The sequence below is a fragment of the Haliotis rufescens genome, unplaced genomic scaffold (assembly GCF_023055435.1).
Source record: "Haliotis rufescens isolate VD_foot unplaced genomic scaffold, xgHalRufe1.0.p SCAF_76, whole genome shotgun sequence".
Lineage (NCBI taxonomy): Eukaryota > Metazoa > Mollusca > Gastropoda > Lepetellida > Haliotidae > Haliotis > Haliotis rufescens.
The window spans coordinates 733,620-753,690 of NW_025964368.1; the positions used below are offsets into that span (position 1 = coordinate 733,620).

General features: G+C 40.0%; 1 protein-coding gene across 1 annotated transcript; it reads left to right on the forward strand.

Moving 5' to 3' along the window:
- Positions 1–600: 600 nt before the first annotated feature.
- Positions 601–18,761, forward strand: LOC124124070 (galactose-specific lectin nattectin-like). Its single transcript, XM_046487190.2, has 3 exons — positions 601–828; positions 8,853–9,032; positions 18,392–18,761. The coding sequence occupies exons 1-3, from the start codon at positions 615–617 to the stop codon at positions 18,616–18,618; spliced, it is 621 nt and encodes a 206-aa protein (XP_046343146.2). The 5' UTR covers positions 601–614; the 3' UTR covers positions 18,619–18,761.
- Positions 18,762–20,071: the final 1,310 nt, after the last annotated feature.

A 20,071-nucleotide genomic window follows, 5' to 3' on the forward strand; every position in this document is an offset into this window, starting at 1 on the left:
CTATTGGTTGACTTTAGTGATCCTTTCAAGGAAGTTTTAATTATGAGATTGCATCTTACGCCCCATTGGATCTGTTTCGTCAAATACCCGTGGATGATTTTTCTGTTAAGTTGATGCTTTGTATTGATTATACTTGTAAAGAACTGCAAATAGATCTCTAAAACTTAAAGACACTTCAACATATATGGCTTAACAATACATAGACAAGCACTAGATAAACCACATCTCCTTTTCAATACATTCCCACCACTTTATCTGTATTGAATTCATAAGTGAAACCACGACACGTCTCCCTTGGTGATTGCACAAACATATGTTCATATTGTAAATATTTACCTAAAGTGCATTTAGTTTGAACAATTCATTAGTTGATGAGCGTCAAAACACGCTTGTCTCCTCAGATAATTAATAAACTTTTTCCAGTACATTCCCATCTTCATTTGCATTGAATCGATAAGTGAATCAGCGATTCATATGCCTTGAATAGGTCTTTAGATGACTGACTTCAGTCGTTGATGAGTGCGAGAAAAATGTTGGTGGCTCTGATAATCCTTCTAACGGGTTCCTACACATCAGCCTTTATTGGAACTGGACGAGGAACTAAAAGCACAAAGATGGCAGACGTTTTAGTAAATATCAATATCTTAAGTGAATTTTCAAACGTAATCAGTGGCGTCCGATGCGTTGATCACTGTCTCCAGAATGAGGCTTGTGTGTCTGTATTCTACAGACGGCAACATCGACGGTGTCAACTCCATGACGTGCTGTTCATGTCGCCACAGGACGGAGAACAAGAGACGGATACAGTGTACTACAGCGTCACAACAGGTGAGGATATATTCAATATGTCATTGAGGTGTGTAGGCGAATGGTTTAAAAACAATAATGCAACATGTACTTCATTGAATCCAGAGCAACATTGATGGAATGAACTATGCTATGAGTGAGTGAGTTAGTTACTATTTAACGTCACATCGGCAATATTTCAGCCATATCGTGACGAGACAAAATTTGACCTTCATAATATATATGCAAACTGTATAAATTCCTGTAGATGAAGGACAACAAGAAGATTATCACAGACATATGTTTAATACTAGTATATAACCATAAAATATGACTATTCATACCATTACAATAGGGCCATAAAAGTTGGCTATATGCATGGACCCCAGCAGGATTTACACCATCCCTTTAGTAGCTGGTGATTATTGACAGGGTTTAGCCGGAGATTTAAAACAAACAAATATTCTACGAATAAAACACTGGTAGACATAAAAATACTTTGATTTATTTTGGCTTACATACCCTTTCAGAGGGACAATAATTTTAATGATACTTCAACCCTCTTCAAGGATATTGCCACTAACTATCTCAGTTAAAATCATATAATACCAATTTATAAAATACATTACTTTCTACATCAAAATTTATTAAATAATTCTATTTCCTTTATAAAAACGATAATTAAATGAGCATGTATTTGATTAAAAAGATCCTTTATGGATGACACTTTGAAATATTTATCCCTTGTGATGGAAAAACCAATACAGTCAAGCAGGACATGCTTGACAGTGATATTTTCATCACAAGTGATACAAAATGGAGGATCCTCACCTTTCAATAAATATTCTTGTGTGTACCTGCTATGGTCAATACGACATCGTCGCATTATGACCTCTTCAAATCTGGACTGTCAACCCACGTAGGTATAACCGATAGTTGGTTTAATTTCATGTAATTTATTGATACCCACCTGGGTGTCCCACTTCTTTTGCATAAGATCTCGGATGTAACATCTGATAACTGGCTTATAATCATTGTATGGGATCAGAAGTGGTGTCACAGATTTGTTGAGTGCTGCTTTTGCAGCAGCATCGGCCATTGTGTCACCAATGATTCCAACATGGCTCGGTAACCAACAAAATACGATGTCATATTGGCTAGTGGCAAGATCATTATGTAATTCAACGATTTGGAGTATAAGTGTATGCTTATATGACATATACTGAACAACAAAAGTTCCTGTGACATTGAATAAATTTGATGCAAAGTTATGTTTTTAACCAAATCTGAAATAATTTCGGTTTGCAACAGATAAAAGACTCCTGTAAGTGTTCAAATGGTTTAATTTGCCATACTGACTTCAGAAAATGCGTGATTTCATTAAAAAAACATGAACATGCCAAAATGTCAATTTACAAATCAATAGCGTGTGTATCCACCTCTGGTTGCGATGCAAGAAACACATCTTCGTCTCATGGAATGGACCAGGCGTCGCACAAAGTCCTGTGGGATATCTGTCCATATCTGCTGGAGGATGTTTCGAAGTTCCTGGAGTGTCTGTAGAACATGTGGTTGACGTCGAAGGCGCCGATCCATCTCATCCCACATGTGCTCGATTGGTGAGAGATCAGGGAAGCGAGCCGGCCAAGGGATGATATTCACGTTGTTTTGTTGAAGAGAAGGCTGAACAAGTCGAGCAATATGAGGCTGGGCGTTGTCATCATGAAAGGTAATGCCTGGGCCATGACGACGCAAAAACGGTAGAACAACAGGGCAGATGATCTCGTCGTGGTAGCGCTGTCCATTAAGATGTCCCTCTTCCACTATCAAACGGGTCCTCTGTCTTGCTGGAATCCTAGCCCATACCATAACGCTCCCGCCCCCTAACCGATCTTCTTCCATGATCTTCTTCCACAATGATTGACGTAACGTTCACCTCAACGTCGGTACACTCGAATCCGTCCATCGCTGTGGCCGAGTTGAAAACGAGACTCGTCAGTGAATAGATCTTGTCCCCACTGCATGGCCGTCCAGCGTAGACGCTGTCTGCACCACTGTAGACGTGCTTGACGGTGGGTACCTGTCAAAATGGGACATCAGGCGGGTCTTCTGGCGACAATCCCTTCACGGTTTTTGAAGATATTTGTCGAAGGCCAGGGATGCTTCTTGCAGTCACTGTTGCTGGCTGAAATCGATTACATAGGTGTGTTGTTCGAATCCAGTTGTCGTGTCGATTATTGGTTACGTGTGGCCTGTCACTCCGAGGATTGTCTCTGACTGCATTAGTCTGTTGCCAACGTTGCCATAAACACCAAATAGTGTTTCTATGGACGTTAAATTATCTTGCAACATAACGTTGACTCGATCCTGCTTCAAGCATACCAATGGCTCCCAGACGCTCATTTTCGGACAGGCGTGGCATTTCGTAATGTTGAATAATTGCGTAATTTTGTCGTTTTTCTGAGTGGTTGTTGTCAGCACGATGCTAAACAATGCATATGGAATGTGCGTTAACGCACATGTTTTATGCCCATTCTTGGGTAGTGAAATGCATGGAGCTTGCATAAAAGTCAACTATTGCATGGAATGGATGCTTTTCTGTAGCAGTTGACTTTTTGTGACTTGATTCCATACATGTACTACAATATTGAAAACCAAACTTTACTTGTTTGAAAAATACACTAAAATATTGGTGTCACAGGAACTTTTGTTGTTGAGTATACATTCCCAACCCTCTTCGCTGCTTCAAATGCAAGAAGTTCGGACATGGTGTTAACACTTGCCCTCGTGTAGAAAGAGCAGCTGGAAATAAACAATAAAAATTCACAAGAAACATTAGTTTTGCAGATGCAAAATAACTTGTCCAAACCACTGACCCTAAAGAATCCTCCGCTTCCATCACCAGAACACCTTCTGAATCACACACACACTAAAGTAACCAATCCGCCAGGCATGGGTCTCCAATTCAGTCTGAGTCATCTTGCGATCAGGATTCAACAAAGGAACAATCGTCACCTCAGTCAGCTTTACAACATATTTCTCATACAAATGTAAAACAAAGTGTTAAAAGCAAACTGAAACCTAGACCTGAACCTTGAAAGACCTATCAAAGTGGCAGAGCCCCAAAGGGATCAGAAAATCCAATCAAGATATTCAATAAGTTTGCATCACTTGAAGACATGGATGTGTCTGACAATATCCATCCCAGGGCACATAGCTGTTCGCCCTCAAAGAAAGTACAGGGTAGATCCCCAATTACTCCCCCGAAAAGATAGTTTATTCCCATAATATTAAACAGTGGAATTGTAGAGGACTGAAGATTCACTTCAATGAATTACATCTGTTTGTCCAGGATTATAAACCATCAGCATTCTGTCTACAGGTAACGTATCTAAAACAGACTGATCATTTTAATTTACGTCAGTTTCAAGCATATCATTCCTTTTCTCCTCCTGGGGATAGGGCCACTGGAGGATCTTCAATTATTGTAATGCATGATGTTTTCATAGTCCTGTTACACTCAACACCAATTATACAAGCCGTTGCAGTGCGACTTACCTTGAACGTTGCTTTTACTCTGTTCTCTTTGTATCTTCCGCTTTCGTTAGCTCTTCAGTTGTCTGACCTTTAAGATCTCTATGATCAACTCCCCAAGCCCTGTGTAATCATGGGTGATCTAAATGGCCACAACCCACTCTGGGGTGGTACAAACACTAACAAAACAGGTAAAATGATTGAGAATTTTATCTACAATAATGACCTCTGTATATTAAATGATGATTCAAGCACTTACCTGAATCCTGCAACTGGAACCAACTCTTCTCTCGATATATCTATAACTGATTCCAACCTACTCAACGAGTTTGAATGGTCAGTCCACAATGACCTTTGTGTAAGTGACCATTTCCCAACTATCATTAAAACAATAAATCCATCTGATATTCCACCTTCAACAAGATGGAATTTTACAAAAGTTAACTAGTTTTTATTGCAGACATTATGCACAAATAAACTCAGACCTGAATGTTTTAGTGATGTTGATGATCCTGTGCAGGCTTTTTCAGACGTTTCAAATGAGATTACTGAAGAATGTATACCAAAGTCCTCTACAAATCCACATATACGTGAAGCATGGTTTAACACCGATTGTAAACAAGATAGGAAAGCTAGGAAAAAGGCAGAGAAGTATTTAACTGTCCATAACTTAAACAAATATAAAATTTTGAATGCAAAAGAACGTCGTACGTTCAAACAAAATAAACGCCAAGCTTGGCGGAACTATGTTTCTAAAATAAACTCACATACACCATTGTCTAAGGTTTGGAATTTGGTACAAAGAATATAAGGTAAAGGTTCAAAATCTAGTGTTCACTATCTTAAAGAACGTGACACATTATTAACTGATAAATCTGATATAGCCAATAGAGTAGGAGAAACGTTACCTAAACATTCTTCATCAGCAAATTATGTACCAAAATTTCAGAAATTTAAAGACCAACAAGAAAGAAAATTAATTTTAACTCTGAATGGTGAAGATTATAATGAAGTTTTTTCCAGACATGAGCTAAATACTGCCTTAGGACAAGCTCATGACACTGCTACAGGTGCTGATAATATCCACAATCAGTTACTAAAACATTTACCCAACTTCTGTATAGAAACACTTTTAAATATATTTGATAATATATGGACAATTGGGAATTTCCCTTCGTCATGGCGGAATGCTGTTATTATTCCAATACCAAAACCTGCCCCGGATCACACTGATCCTTAAAATTATAGGCCAATATCGCTTACTAGCTGTGTTTGTAAGACCATGGAAAGAATGGTCAATAATAGATTGATATGGTACTTAGATCTTAAAACAAATATTCAATACGGTTTTAGGAAAAATAGAAGTACTATTGACCATTTGGTTAGATTTGAATCATTTGTTAAAAATGCTATCATCAATAAACAACACACCGTATCTATATTTTCCGATTTAGAAAAAGCGTATGATATGACCTGGAAATATGGAATTTTAAAAGATCTTCATGAGATGGGGTTGTGAGGTCGTTTGCCTAATTTTATATCACAGTTTTTAACAGATAGGCATTTAAAGGTACGTGACGGATCCACCTTGTCTGAATTCGATCAAGTTCAAGGTGTGCCCCGAGGTAGCATATAATCAGTTACGTTGTTCAGTATAAAGATTAATAATTTAGCTCAGGTTTTGAATGACTCTGTTAATGGGTCGTTATTTTTTGACGATTTTAATGTTTCATGTCAAGGTAAAAATATGCACATGATTAAAAGACAGTTGTAACTTTGTCTAAATAAAGTCAATGTTTGGGCAGAGCAGAACGGCTTTAAGTTTTCTTAATCTAAAACTAATTGTATCCATTTCCAATCTCATTAAAATCAGATTTTAGTTCTCGCTATCGCTAAACAAAGATCTGAGGACATTCAATTACGGGTCACGTTAGAATTACATCTAACTGGAACTCCAATTAAAGTCGTAAAAGAAGCTAAATTTTTAGGAATAATTTTTGATCATCACCTTACTTTCTTACCAAATATTAAAATTTTTTAAATATTGAAAGCTAAATGTCAGAAGGCACTCGATTTACTAAAGGTCGTTTCTAATTCCAAGTGGGGAGGAGATCAGACGACCCTCCTTCACTTATATAGATCACTTGTCCGTTCTAAACTCCACTATGGCTCCATCATCTATGGTGGAGCCTGTAAAAGCAATCTTTACAATACATAACTAAATTATATTTAAAAAAGTCTAATCCAGCTTACCAGCTTACCAGCTTGCGTTTTTAATCCTCTTTATGAGGATCTTTTCAATAAAAAAGTCACCCCTTATTCCACCACTTGGAATCAGAATTAAACCTTTCATTTCTGTTGCAAAAATTGAACTTGAAAATATATCTCCTTTCCGCCTGCTTTCTTCTCCTCTTTGGCAATTGGTCTAAGCCACAGGTGGATCTTACATTATCTAAACTAAAGAAATCTGACACTAATCAACTACAATATCAACAGGATACAATAAGTTAAGAAGCGAATTATAACACTTACAAATCAATATTTACAGATGGATCCAAGGATGGAGGCGCTGTTGCCAGCGCCACCATCATTGGATCCATAACTATATCAACTAAATTACCAGATGACTCTTCAATTTTACAGCAGAATCAATGGCCATATTAGATGCTCTAAACTATAACAATAGCCAGTCTAAACATAAGGAATTTATTATTTTTTCAGACTCGTTGTTCTGTCTTCAAGCAATAACAAATATGTCGTGTCAGCATCCAATTTTACTTGAAATAATCGAATTACACAATAATCTTGCAACTGGCCAAAACAACACCGTCTTTTGTTGGTTACCCAGCCATGTTGAGATCGTTGGTAACACTTTGGCTGCTGCTGCTGCTAAGGCAGCACCCAAGAAATCTGTGACACCACTTCTTATACCATACAGTGATTATAAACCTGTCACTAGATGTTACATCAGAGATCTAATGCAGAAGAGTGAGTGAGTGAGTGAGTGAGTGAGTGAGTGAGTGAGTGAGTGAGTGAGTGAGTTGGGATTAACGCCACTTTTAACAGTGTTTCAGTTATATCGCGGCGTGTCAGCTTAATGTGGGACACCCAACTGGGTATAAATAAATTACATGCAATAAAAGCAAATATTGGTCATACCTACTTGGGTTGTCCGTCCAGATTTTGAAGAGGTTTTGAAGATTTTGAACAGATTGCTGTCTGTGTGCACATTCAACCAGGCGTGAACTGCTACGAAGGCGTGTAACATTTTTTACTACTCCGCAGTTACCTTCAATGCCCTTGGATTGCAAATGGGTTTAATTTAAATGGATTGCCATCAGCAGATGCAATGACTATAAACCGAGGCCAAGAAACAGTATTTGGAGCGGCAGCTTCATCGTCAGACGAAATGCAGTCAATGTGTCTGCGTTTGTTACTCTTTGATGAACCAGATTGTGTTTGTAGAGACATGGTGTAATAATACAATTCAACACCCCTACTACCCACCCGCCTTCGAGTGTCAACAAGGACAATGTTGCAGCGGGAGCCAGCCTGCAAACATCAGGGCTACAAAGGTATCATACTCCAGAATATACGGACATGAAAAGTCATGATATCTTAAAGAAGAAGTGCCAGGCTGGTTCGGCGAATGACACAGTTCCTAAGAGCACAGAATTCAGAGGTCTACATATTGCCCATGAGCCACCGCCCTCTGGCATAGGACTCTTGGCAAAATTCATAACATCAAAATATTTGTCTCATATTGCAAATATCATTGTTATGATGAACATATTTTGAAAATCAAACTTCCATGCACAGGGCAAAGGCGTGACCAGCTGATTAAAAGAACTGGACCCATTCTACAACCCGTGTAGGTGAAGTAAGGGTCGAAGTGGTGTGTTGAGCAAAAGGAACACTGGTTCCTGGCTCCAGTGCCCTCAACCACCAGAATACCGTCCTCCACCGACACAGGGGCGCAACCCACGTCAAACAGGTTGCCCAATTTGGTCGCCTTTTACGACCAGCAATGGGCTGTTGTGGACAAATTCTGCCCCGGGTCCACACAGGGGAAGAGCTATTAGCGTTACCCAGCACTCACCATGGGGAGATTGCTCTTCACGAGTGGCGAACTATGCTGTTACCATCCAGCAATGCCATGGCAGTTATACATTCTTTAGGTATATGTTTTGTAAAATCAGCCTGTTTGACAAATAACGTGCTTGCTAAAATTTGCTTCATTCATGTGAACTTCTATCTTAATAGGGATCCATCGCCTTAGAAATCGTCTTATCAATCAGTCTGAAATGTTCATGCCCAGTCAATTCTGTAACGTTGTGTTCACTGTGGGCTGCACTTAATAAATGGCAGAAAGTACTAATCATACTATTATATTTTTACTTATCATCAATACAGTTGAGATACATCTGTGTTTCCTAAAATGTTTTTGACATTCTGTAACCAGTCACGATAGTATCATATTTCCGGGATTGGCTTTCTTGCATAAGGATGATCAGTGCCCTTGTCTGTCTCAGGTGATTGTCCATCTGGCTACGTCCACAACCGCCTCCTCAACTTCTGTTACCAGCTTCATCTTGAGACGATCTTGTATGACGATGGTCTAGCTGACTGTACGTCCAGAGGAGAACACCTTGTTGTCATTGACAGTGAGAACAAGCAGAACCACTTAGTCAAGCAGATCACCTCGTCATCAGGTTTGTATATTTCACTCGTACTGTTGTATGCACATTTACACAAAGACTTCTATCAGACTGATATACACTATAAAAAGAAACGCATAGGTGTTTTAAGAATTCCATTTAGATTTTTTTCCCAGCAATCGTCATAAACACAATGCTTATGTTTGATTCCCGTTAATCATGTCATGTTTGTTGTGCATTGCGTGCAAACACATCTAAAAAAATTTGTTTGTAAACGTTTATCAGCAAAACTGAAACGGATGCACAGAAATTGCTTTCAGAAAAAAGTTTTCAGCAGAATGCACATGCAAGGTGTTGGAAACAAGAGTAGAGACAGTGACTTTAAAAGACCGTACAAAATTCATCAGTTCATTACGAATTTTCTGACATGAAGGGAGATCGAAAAAGATTGACTGCAACTGACCGCAATATCGCCATTGGACGTTTGGAAGCAGGGGAGTCCCAGTCTGCCGTTGCAAGACACTTCAGCGTTCACCAAAGCACAATATCTCGACTATGGGATTGATATACCCGCACTCATTCGACTCAAGATCATCCCAGAAGTGGAAGACCAAGAGTGACCACCCATGCTCAGGATCGGTACATCATGTTGCATCACCTTCGGAATTGATTTGCAACAGCAATGGACACTGCTGAACAAGTGCCTGGTATGCGAAGAATTTCCGACCAAACCATCAGAAATCGTCTGAGGGAAGTGGGAATTCGAGCGAGACGACCAAAAGTTGGACCTGTCTTGTATCGTCTACACCGTCAACGACGTGTCCGGTGGTGCAACAGAGTACAGGCATGGGATCTCAGGAACTGGCGACGCGTTTGGTTCAGCGATGAGTCACGTTTTCTTCTTCAACGACGGGATGGAAGATAACCGTGTGTACCAACGTCGACATGAACCTTTGTGCGCCGAACTGCGTTCGACAGGTGGACCGATTTGGTGGAGGGAGTGTCATGGTGTTGGGAGCCATATCATACATGGGTAGATCACAGTTAGTGGTTGCCCAGGGCAATCTTACAGCAAACCGATTCATAGACCAAATTATGCGTCCTCACCTCCTCCCAACTTTGGAGCGCCAGAGGGAGCTGTTCCAACATGACAACGCTCGGCCCCACACAGCACGTGCAACAGTTAATTTTCTTGTTAATGAGAACATCAATGTCCTTCCATGGTAGTCCAAATCGCCTGATCTCAACCCGATTCAACATTTAGTGTGACGAACTTGATCGACGTGTCCGTCAACGTCACCAGCGTCCCCACACACTGGCACAACTCACCAACGCCTTACAGGAGGAATGGCAAAGAATTCCCCAAGAACAAATCCGACGACTTGTGCAATCTGTGCCAAGGAGGTGTTGAGCAGTGACGGCTGCAAGAGGCGGTGTGACCAGGTACTGACCATGACGCCCCCTTGTGGCTACACATGTGCAATGACTGAAATGAATTAATGCTGACAATGACGTCAATGTTTTTGTCGATCACTGTGTCTAATTTCATTTGATTGTGTTCACACATATTCTGTGTAGATACGACCGCCTCCGTGGTCTAGTGGTAGAGCGTCTGCCCGGAGTGCGGAAGGTCCGGGATTCGATCCCTGACCGCGTCATACCAAAAGACGTTAAAAGATGGTACTTGTTGTTACCCTGTCTGGCGCTCAGCATTAAGGGGCTAAAACAAGGACTGGTCGGCTCGGAGTCAGTATAATGATTCTGAATGGGGTATTCATGTTAAACTGTGGCATGGTATCTCAGTGTGCTAGCACTTTAAATCAGTCCGGTCTAGTACAAACGTACGCACGCACGCGCGCGCGCGACAAAAAAGCGACAGAAATCTATCTATAATCATTAGAAATAACATGTTGTCTATTGTACAATTCTGATTTTTTCATAAGCATGTGTGGGGCACGGGTAGCTTAGTCGTCCAGAGGCAAGAGAGTTAACTGACTATAAAAGTCCAGTTTCCCCCCTTGCCGAACTAGGCTGGTATTAGGAAGTTATATTTTGGTTGGACTAACGAGTCGATGCACATTCCAATCAAAATCGCGCAATGAAATTGAAATCCGGTTGATAAACTGTCATTCAGATTTCGGATAATTGCAGGATTTCCAAAGCATGTGCACCGCCAACTCGTTGTGAACAGATATTTTCCAAATCTTTTCATGTCATTAATCATAGTGCTCACGTGATTTGATGCTCTTTGCGATGTAAGACCCGTTTTATCACAATATAGATCTTGATTATCGTTCAGATCGTCTTGACTAGGCGCAACTATTTGAAGCAAATGCAAGTGATACGAGAGTAGGAATTTGATTGGTCTATAGGAGAGGCATAGAAGGGACATAACTCATAATAGCCACCCGTGGCGCTACGATCGAGCCCAGGAATTCCAGCCAAGTTCGGCAAGGGTGGAAATTGGACTCTCTTGCCTTGGGAAGATGTTTGAGTCGCCGCAGTTTGCTGTGCAGAATTGCGTTCCTTGGGCACACCAAAAACCTATGATCATTGGGTTCGTATCCCGATGTTTTAAGGTTTGTCAGCACCATACCCGCCCTTCCTCCCACATTAAGGTGACACGCCATTATATAACTGGAATACTGCTCAAAGTGGCGTAACTCACTCACTCATAAGCATGTGTTTATGGATCACTATCTTATAGTGATGACAATAGGTGTTCGCCAAAAGGTGAGCGTATCCTGCCAAAACAGGCAAGTCCAGTGTTTACTTGAACAGACACGGAAACATATTTTTTTTTTTCTGAGCAAGAGTCGTATGACGCTCTTTGAAATCTGTAAAGAAAGGGCATGGTCAATTGTACCTGGAAGGTGGAGGACGGTATTCTGGTGGTTGAGGGCATTTGAGCCAGGAACCAGTGTTCCTTTTGTCCAACACACCACTTCGACCCTTACTTCACCTAGACGGATGGTAGAATGGGTCCGATTCTATCAATCGGCTGGTCATGCCATGCCCTGTGAATTGAAAAGTGTCACCTCAGAAATATATATCAAACCATTTTTTGATGAAATATGATAATATACTTATGCATATGTAAATATTGCCTGGAGTCCTATGCCAGAAGGCGGTAGCGCATGGGCCAATCTGGTGATGTCAACCTCCGAATTCTACATGTCTCCAATGTTCTGTCATGTGCCGAACCAACTTGACAATTCTTTTGCTAGACAAATGTAGCTATTCATGTTATATTTGCTGGTATATACCACACCTGTAGCCCTGGTTTTGCAGCCTGGCTTCCACTGTAGCACCGTCCTTGTGGACCCTCGATGTCGGGTTGGGAGCAGGGATGCTGAAACATATTATCTCACCATGTCTGTAAATCTACACTCTGGTTCATCAAAGGCATACAAACGTCGGAATGTAGATTCTCTTTCATCTGATGAAGGTGTGCCTTCACAAGTGGCTGATTCTTGGCCAAGGTTCATTGTGATCGGATCCGCTGATGACAATGCTCTCAAAACTTAATCCATTTGTTATTTCTAAGGGAATTCAAAGCATCTGTGGGGAAGTAAAGAACGTTACCCGTCTTCGTTCTGGTTCAATCCTTGTTGAGTGTGATCGGAAGCAACAATCTGTTAATCTGCTGAGTATCCAGCAATTTGTTAACACAAAGGTTGTTGTTTTTGCACACAAATCGCTTAATTCCAGCAAAGGTATTGTCCGAGATCGTGCTCGCTGTCTCGCAGACATGACAGAGGATGAAATAGCTCATGAATTGTCAAACCAAGGTGTTACCTCGGTTAAACGCTTTACCAGATAAACACGGGATGGAAGTATTGTCAACACTCAAACGTACCTTTTTACTTTGTCCCTCTCTGCTATCCCCAAAAACATTAAGGCTGGATATTCAACATCGGAGTGGAGGTGTATGTCCCCAATCCACTCCCGTGTTACAAATGCGAAAAGTTCGGCCACGGAGCCAAATTTTGCACAGCCAGGACAAGATGCTTTCGTTGCAATGGAACTCATAAAAGTTCAGAGGATTGCATAAATGACATCAAATGTGGACGATGGACAGCACTTGTCCTCATCAAAATCCTGTCCTGTCTTTGATCGTGAATCAAAAATAATCAAAATGTACCAACAATATTTCATAGAAGCCAAAATATGATATCTTCCATCCCAAACACCTTTCACCAAAACATTTCAGCTGCCGTGTCTGCTCCAACTCCAGTTGTAAAAGTATCCACATCCTGCACTCAAACTGTTATCTCTTGGGTTAAGGATGCTCAGATTACACTAGACGATTCCACCCAGATGTCTCAAAATAGCCCCTTGCTAGCAACATCTGCTTCCCAAACAGAATCTTTCATCTGAAACTACAGCCACGAAACAATTAGAATCAGAATCTATTAATGACATTGAAGATTTTCAAGGTAAAGGTCCAACAAACAAAAAAAGCAAATGAGGAGAAGGGCCAGGGCTCTCCAGCACTTGAGGTGCCTTCTCCTACTACAACCCCTGTAGAGGTACATAATACTTTTGGACCTCTGGAAATGGAGGTAAGTCCCTTACTCCCAGTCCAAGGGAACAGACCTCCTCCACGCTCTCAATCTCCAGTTGAGCCACCATGTGTTGCTCTTCTACTATTATCCAATGGAATAACAGAGGACTAAGGAACAATTTCAATGATTTGCAAATATTAATCCAGGATTATAAACCATCGGCTTTAAGTGTACAGGAAACATATTATAAGATACTGACCAAACCCAGATAAAACAATATAACGCATATAAGAACTTCTCTCTTCCTGGACATAGAGCGACTAGAGGTTCTTCAGTATTGGTGAGGCAGGATGTTATACATAGCCCAATAACTCCATCTGATGTTCCACCATCATCAAGATAGAATTCCACGAAAGCTAACTGGCCTTTATTCGAGTTACTCTGTACGAGCAAATTACATCCTAATGGTTTTTTTGATGTTCCTGATTCAATAAAAGTGTTCTCCGATGAACTTAATATAGCTGATGAATGCATTCACAAATCCTCTGCAAATCCACACATCCTTAAACCTTGGTTTAAGGATACTTGCAAACAATCTAGGAAGGCACGGGAAAAAGCTGAACATTTTTTCCCGTCACCATCCTATGGTACATAATTTAAATAGATTCAAAATTGCAAATGCCAAAGCACGGCGTACGTTTAAGCAAAATAAACGCAAGTCTTGGCAAGCTTACATGTCAAAAATATATTCACTTACGCCCATGTCCAAGGTATGGAACATGATCCAAAAAATCAAGGGTAAGGGATCTAAATCTGGCATTCACCATCTTGGGATGGTGAGTTGTTAACTGATCAATCTGATATTGCAAATAAACTGGGTGAAACTTTGGCCAAACAGTCTTCCTCTTCCAATTATGTGCCTCACTTTAAAAAAAACCCAAAACAGCAGGAAAAGAAAGCTATTAATTTTAATTCAGATAATGGGGAAGATTACAATGAAATATTGTCTATTCATGAACTACATACTGCACCCGGACAGGCTCACGATATTGCTACTGGAGCTGATAACATACATTATCAACTCCTGAAGCACTTACCAGAATCATATTTACAATCAGTGTTAAATATTTTTGATGAAATTGGACGTCAGGGCGATTTCCACCGTCTTGGCGTTATGCCATTGTTGTTCCAATACCTAAACCAGAACGTGATCACGCAGATCCATCAAATTATCGACCAATCTCACTGACAAGATGCGTTTGCAAAACCATGGAACGCATGATAAATAATCGACTTATATGGTACTTAGAAACAAATAATCTCATTACAAATATACAATGTGATTTCCCTAAGAACAGAAGTACTATCGATCATTAAGTACGTTTAGAATCATTAGTAAAAAATGCCATAATAAACAAACAACATGCAGTGACATAACTTTGGACTGCGAGGTCGTTTGCCTCAGTTTATATCAAACCTTTTAACAGACAGACAATTTCAAGTCTGCGTGGGTTCTACCCTGTCTGATCAGGATCAGGGTGTCCCACAAGGCAGTATCTTGTCTGTCACATTATTCAGCATTAAAATTAATAGCTTATCGAAAGTTTCAAATGATTCAATTGATGGATCACTTTTTGTGGATGATTTTAATATTTCCTGTCGTGGCAAAACCATGCATACAATCGAAAGGCAACTGCAGCTAGGTTTAAATAAAATACAGAAATGGTCTTTGGAAAACGGATTTAAATTCTCAAAATCTAAAACAAACTGCATTCCTTTTTGTAGAAAATATAAACCGCATAAAAATCCAGAACTTATTTTAGATAACTCTCCCCTATTAAAGATGTAAAAGAAGCCAAGTTCCTGGGTATACTTTTCGATCACCATTTGACTTTTCTGCCTCACATTAAATATTTGAAGAATAAATGTCTGAAGGCCCTGTACTTACTGAAAGTTGTCTCAAATTCTAAGTGGGGAGGAGATCAGAAAACCCTCCTTCAACTATACAGAGCACTTTCAGATTAATTAGATTATGGCTCAATCATTTATGGTGGAGCTTGTAAAAGCAATTTAAAAGTTCTAGACCCTATTCACCATCAAGGCCTGAGGCTTTGCCTAGGGACCTTCAGAACTTCGCGGGGGCACGGGTGGCCCAGTCGTCTAAGGCGCCGCGATTCGCTTTGCAGAGTTGCGTCCCTTGGGCACGCCAGAAACATAGGATTATGGGTTCGAATCCCAGTTCGCCCCGATTATGTTTCTAGGTTTGTCAGCACCACACCTGTGCTCGTGGGTTTCACCGAAGTGGTAAACGTCTGAGACCTGCACCTCTTTGGGCTTTCCTCCGACATTAAGCTGACACGCCGCGATATAACTGGAATACTGTTAAAAGCGGCGTTAAACCGAACTCACTCACTCATTCACTCACTCACTCATTCACTCACTTCAGATCTTCGCCGATACAAAGTCTGTATGTGGAGGCTGATGAGCCGTCCCTTCGACAACGTCGCATTAAATTATCTTTGCAATATGTATCTGAAATACGTTCTTCGAAATCCAATCCAGCTTCTGACTGTGTTTTTAATTCTCTATACGAAAATCTCTACCAAACAAAATCATCTCTTATTCCACCTCTTGAATAAGAATAAAATCTCATATGTCTGCTGCGCATATAAAGCTTGGAAACATTGCCCCCACTCAGCTTTTCCCTTCTCCACCATGGCAGTTAGTGAAGCCAGAGGTGGACTTTACATTAACTAAACTAAAGAAATCTGACACAAATCAACTAATTTATGAACAACAATATCATGAATTACGAAGCACATATGATACTTTCAAATCTATATTTACAGATGGATCCAAATATGGTAACGCTGTTGCCAGCGGCACTGTCATTGGATCCAGGACTATTTTTTCCCGATTACCAAATAACTGTTCTATTTTTACAGCGGAAGCAAATGCTATTTTAACTGCACTCAAATACATCAACAGCCAATCTAAACATAAACAGTTCATAATTTTTTCAGATTCTTTTTGTGCCTCTAGCCTAGTCTTCCACACATCCACTGTTAATAGAAATTATTGAATTGTTTAATGAACTTGCTACTGGCAATGCGACATCGTCTTTTGTTGGTTACCTAGCCATGTTGGAATCACTGGGAACACAATGGCTGATGCTACTGCAAAAGCAGCACTCAACAAATCTGTGACGCCACTTCGTTTCACATACACCGACATCAAACCTCTCATCAGATGTTACATCCGAGATCTGATGCAAAAGAAGTGGGACACCCAAGTAGGTATCAGTAAATTACATGAAATTAAACCAACTATTAAACACCTACTTGGGTTGTCAGTCCAGATTTAATGAGGTCAATTGCGACGATGTCGTATTGGCCATAGCAGGTACAAACATGAATATTCATGGAAAAGTGAGGATCCTCCATTTTGTATTCCTTGTGATGGGAGAATCACAGTCAAGCATGTCCTGCTTGACTGTATTGATTTTGCCATCACAGGGGATAATATTTCAAAGCATCATCCATTAAGGATCTTTTTAATGGTATTGATTCTCGTTTAATTGTTGTTTTTAAGGAAATAGAGTTGATTGAGAATTTTTGATTGATACGTATGATAAAATATAAATGTTTTAAAATTGGTAGATTAAATTAGCAACTGAGATTGTTTGTTGCAGTATCCTTGAAGGGGGTTAAATACTGTAAAATTATTGTCCCCCTGAGAGGATACGTAAGATCCGCTTCGTTCAAAGTAAATTTAATCCTACCGCGATTTTAATAGTAGTATATTCGTTAGTTTTAATTGACGGCTAAACTTACATATAATCGCCAGCGGCTGAAAGTATGATATAAATCCTGCTGGGATCTACATTCAATAGCTGGTGAACTATAGGCCGTTTTTTCAATGTATTGTTCTGTTTGGTAAAAGCTTGTTAGGATCAAATACTAGTTTTTAAAATAGATATCTGTGGTAAGTCTAGTAATTTTACTGTCCTTTGATGACAGGTTTTAATGTTGTCTAAACTGATGTTTTCCTAACGTAAAAATTACCTTAGTCACGATATGGCTGCAATATTGCCGATGTGACTATAAATACTCACTCACTCACTCTTCTAAAGTATGGCTACCCTACATGAAAGGCCTCCCTACATGTAAGCACTGTTTGATCAAAGAAGTTGGTACAAGTGACATGTCAAACAATATACAATTATAGACTTTTCAGGAGGTTAACACCTGGTTTTTTTATAGACCCGAGAAAAACAATATTGACAGGACTCCATCTCATGGCTGTGTTTTTGTCGCTTTTATTGTATTGACACCCGTGAGTGAATGAGTGAGTTAAAATTTTACATCGCATCGGCAATATTGCAGCCATATTGCGATTCGTGAAGATTCGGGTTAGAATAGGTCTTCAGCAAACCATGCTTGTCGTAAAAGGCGACTAACGGGATCGGGTGGTCAGGCTCGCTGACATGGTTGATGCATGTAATCGAACTCAACTGCGTGGATCGATGCTTATGATTTTAATCACTGGATTGTCTGGTCCAGACTCGATTATTTACAGAACGCCGTGATATAGCTTGAATATTGCTGAGTGCGGCATTAAACAACATACCAACAAACAAACTTTTATTGTATTGTAAACAACCAGGATAGGATAAATACATCAATGCAAATGTAAGGTTACAAAATAAACATTGGTATGACAAACAAAACATCCCAAGCAGTAGTGTTGTAGCATGCAAAATGTATCAAAACATTTAAGGATGTGCGATTGATATGCCGAGAAAATCAAAAATATATATTCATTTCAACAATACACAAAAAGATGATGCTGTATCAATTGTGTTTCTGTCAAGCACTAAATATACTGATACACTCTTATTTGCAGACACTAAGCCTTGCAGTTACTACATCGATGGGTCGGACGCAGTAAATGAAGGGCACTGGGTATTCCATGATGGCCGCAATATGACGTTCTTTCCCTGGGCTCCGGGCTATCCCCTTGGCGACAATAGGAGGGACTACATGTTGGCTCACAGGAATGGAAACTTCCTATGGCGCAATGCGATAAATGTAAACTATATGCATTGTTACATTTGTGGGAGGGATGTGTGATATGCTGAATGTTGCAGCAGTGGACATTATCACGCCTCCAAGATGTGATTATGTGAGGAATACATCCTTGATCTGTAATGTAATGAGTGATTGTTGGTTAGTTTGTGTGTTTAACGCCGCACCCAGCAATATTCCAGCTATATGACGGCGGTCTGTAAATAATCGAGTCTAGACAAGAATTTGACTGAAACTTTAGCGACCTGGTGACGATCATTATATTTACATGTAGAAAATCTTTATACCGTGTGGTCCTAAATTAAGAACACAAAGAACAATGAAATGTTTTTTGTCTTGAACAAAAATCTAGAGTTTTCAAAAGTTATACGGCCAGTGAATAAGAAGACCTAGCTTTATGCCGTCACAATTAAAAAAGTGAAGTCACACAGTTGACATGTTCAACTTACACAGGCCAAGATTACTCCAAAGAGTTCGTTATGCTGACGGTAAGATTAACGTAACATTTACAATGTAACATTAACTTAAAGGAGCTTGTGACAACTATTCCTGTCAATCCTTATCCTTACTGTACATCCGGCTTCATTACTTGTGTGCTATTTGTTATTCTTTCTGTTCATTTAACTTCAGCGAGTCATCTGTATGCTACTTGTTATCTATTATCTGATGGAAATGTTAATCTGCTTACTAAATAGTATGCATATATAACTCTCCTCACTTGGTTGCAGTCACCTGTCAGCTTGATAATGGTGAGAGAATCTACATAGAAACATCGTTATGTGCAATAAACCAGAAGTTATCAAGAAAGTAGTGCGTTTACTAATAATTGTTCATGACATCACAAACGATTGCATGTGGGACGTTCCAACGAAAGAATAACTGAGCTCCACTTGAGCTTGGGGCGGTCGGGTAGCCTAGTGGTTAAAGCTTTCGCTCGTTAAAGCTTTCGCTCGTCGCTCGCCATGATATTGCTGGAATATTGCTAAAACCGGCGTAAAGTCACAAAATCACTCATTGACACTCCACTTGAGATCAGGAAACCAACATTCGTCTGAGAAAAAATACTATGGATGGTCAGGGTAGTACTGCTGCATCTTTTATTAATGATTTGTCTTCTCTCATGTTTGTTGATAATGTTTGTTTGTTTCACGTTGCTATCGGACTCAAAGAATGATGTATTTGTTTGTTTGTTTGTTGTTTAACGCCGCATTCAGCAATATTCAACCTATATGGCGGGGGTCTGTAAATGATCGAGTCTTGGCCACTAGTCTCGAGTGATTGATATCATGAGCATCGATCCACACAATTGGGATATGATGACATCAACCAAGTCAGTGAGCCTGACCACCCGATCCCGTTAGTCGCCTCTTACGGCAAGCATATTCGCCTAGCATGGGTTGCTGAAGGCCTATTGCAGATGATGTCTCAGCAATGTTTGACATGTGTTCGCAGTTTTTGTAATCATACTGGTATGAAAGTAAACCTGAATTAAACTAAG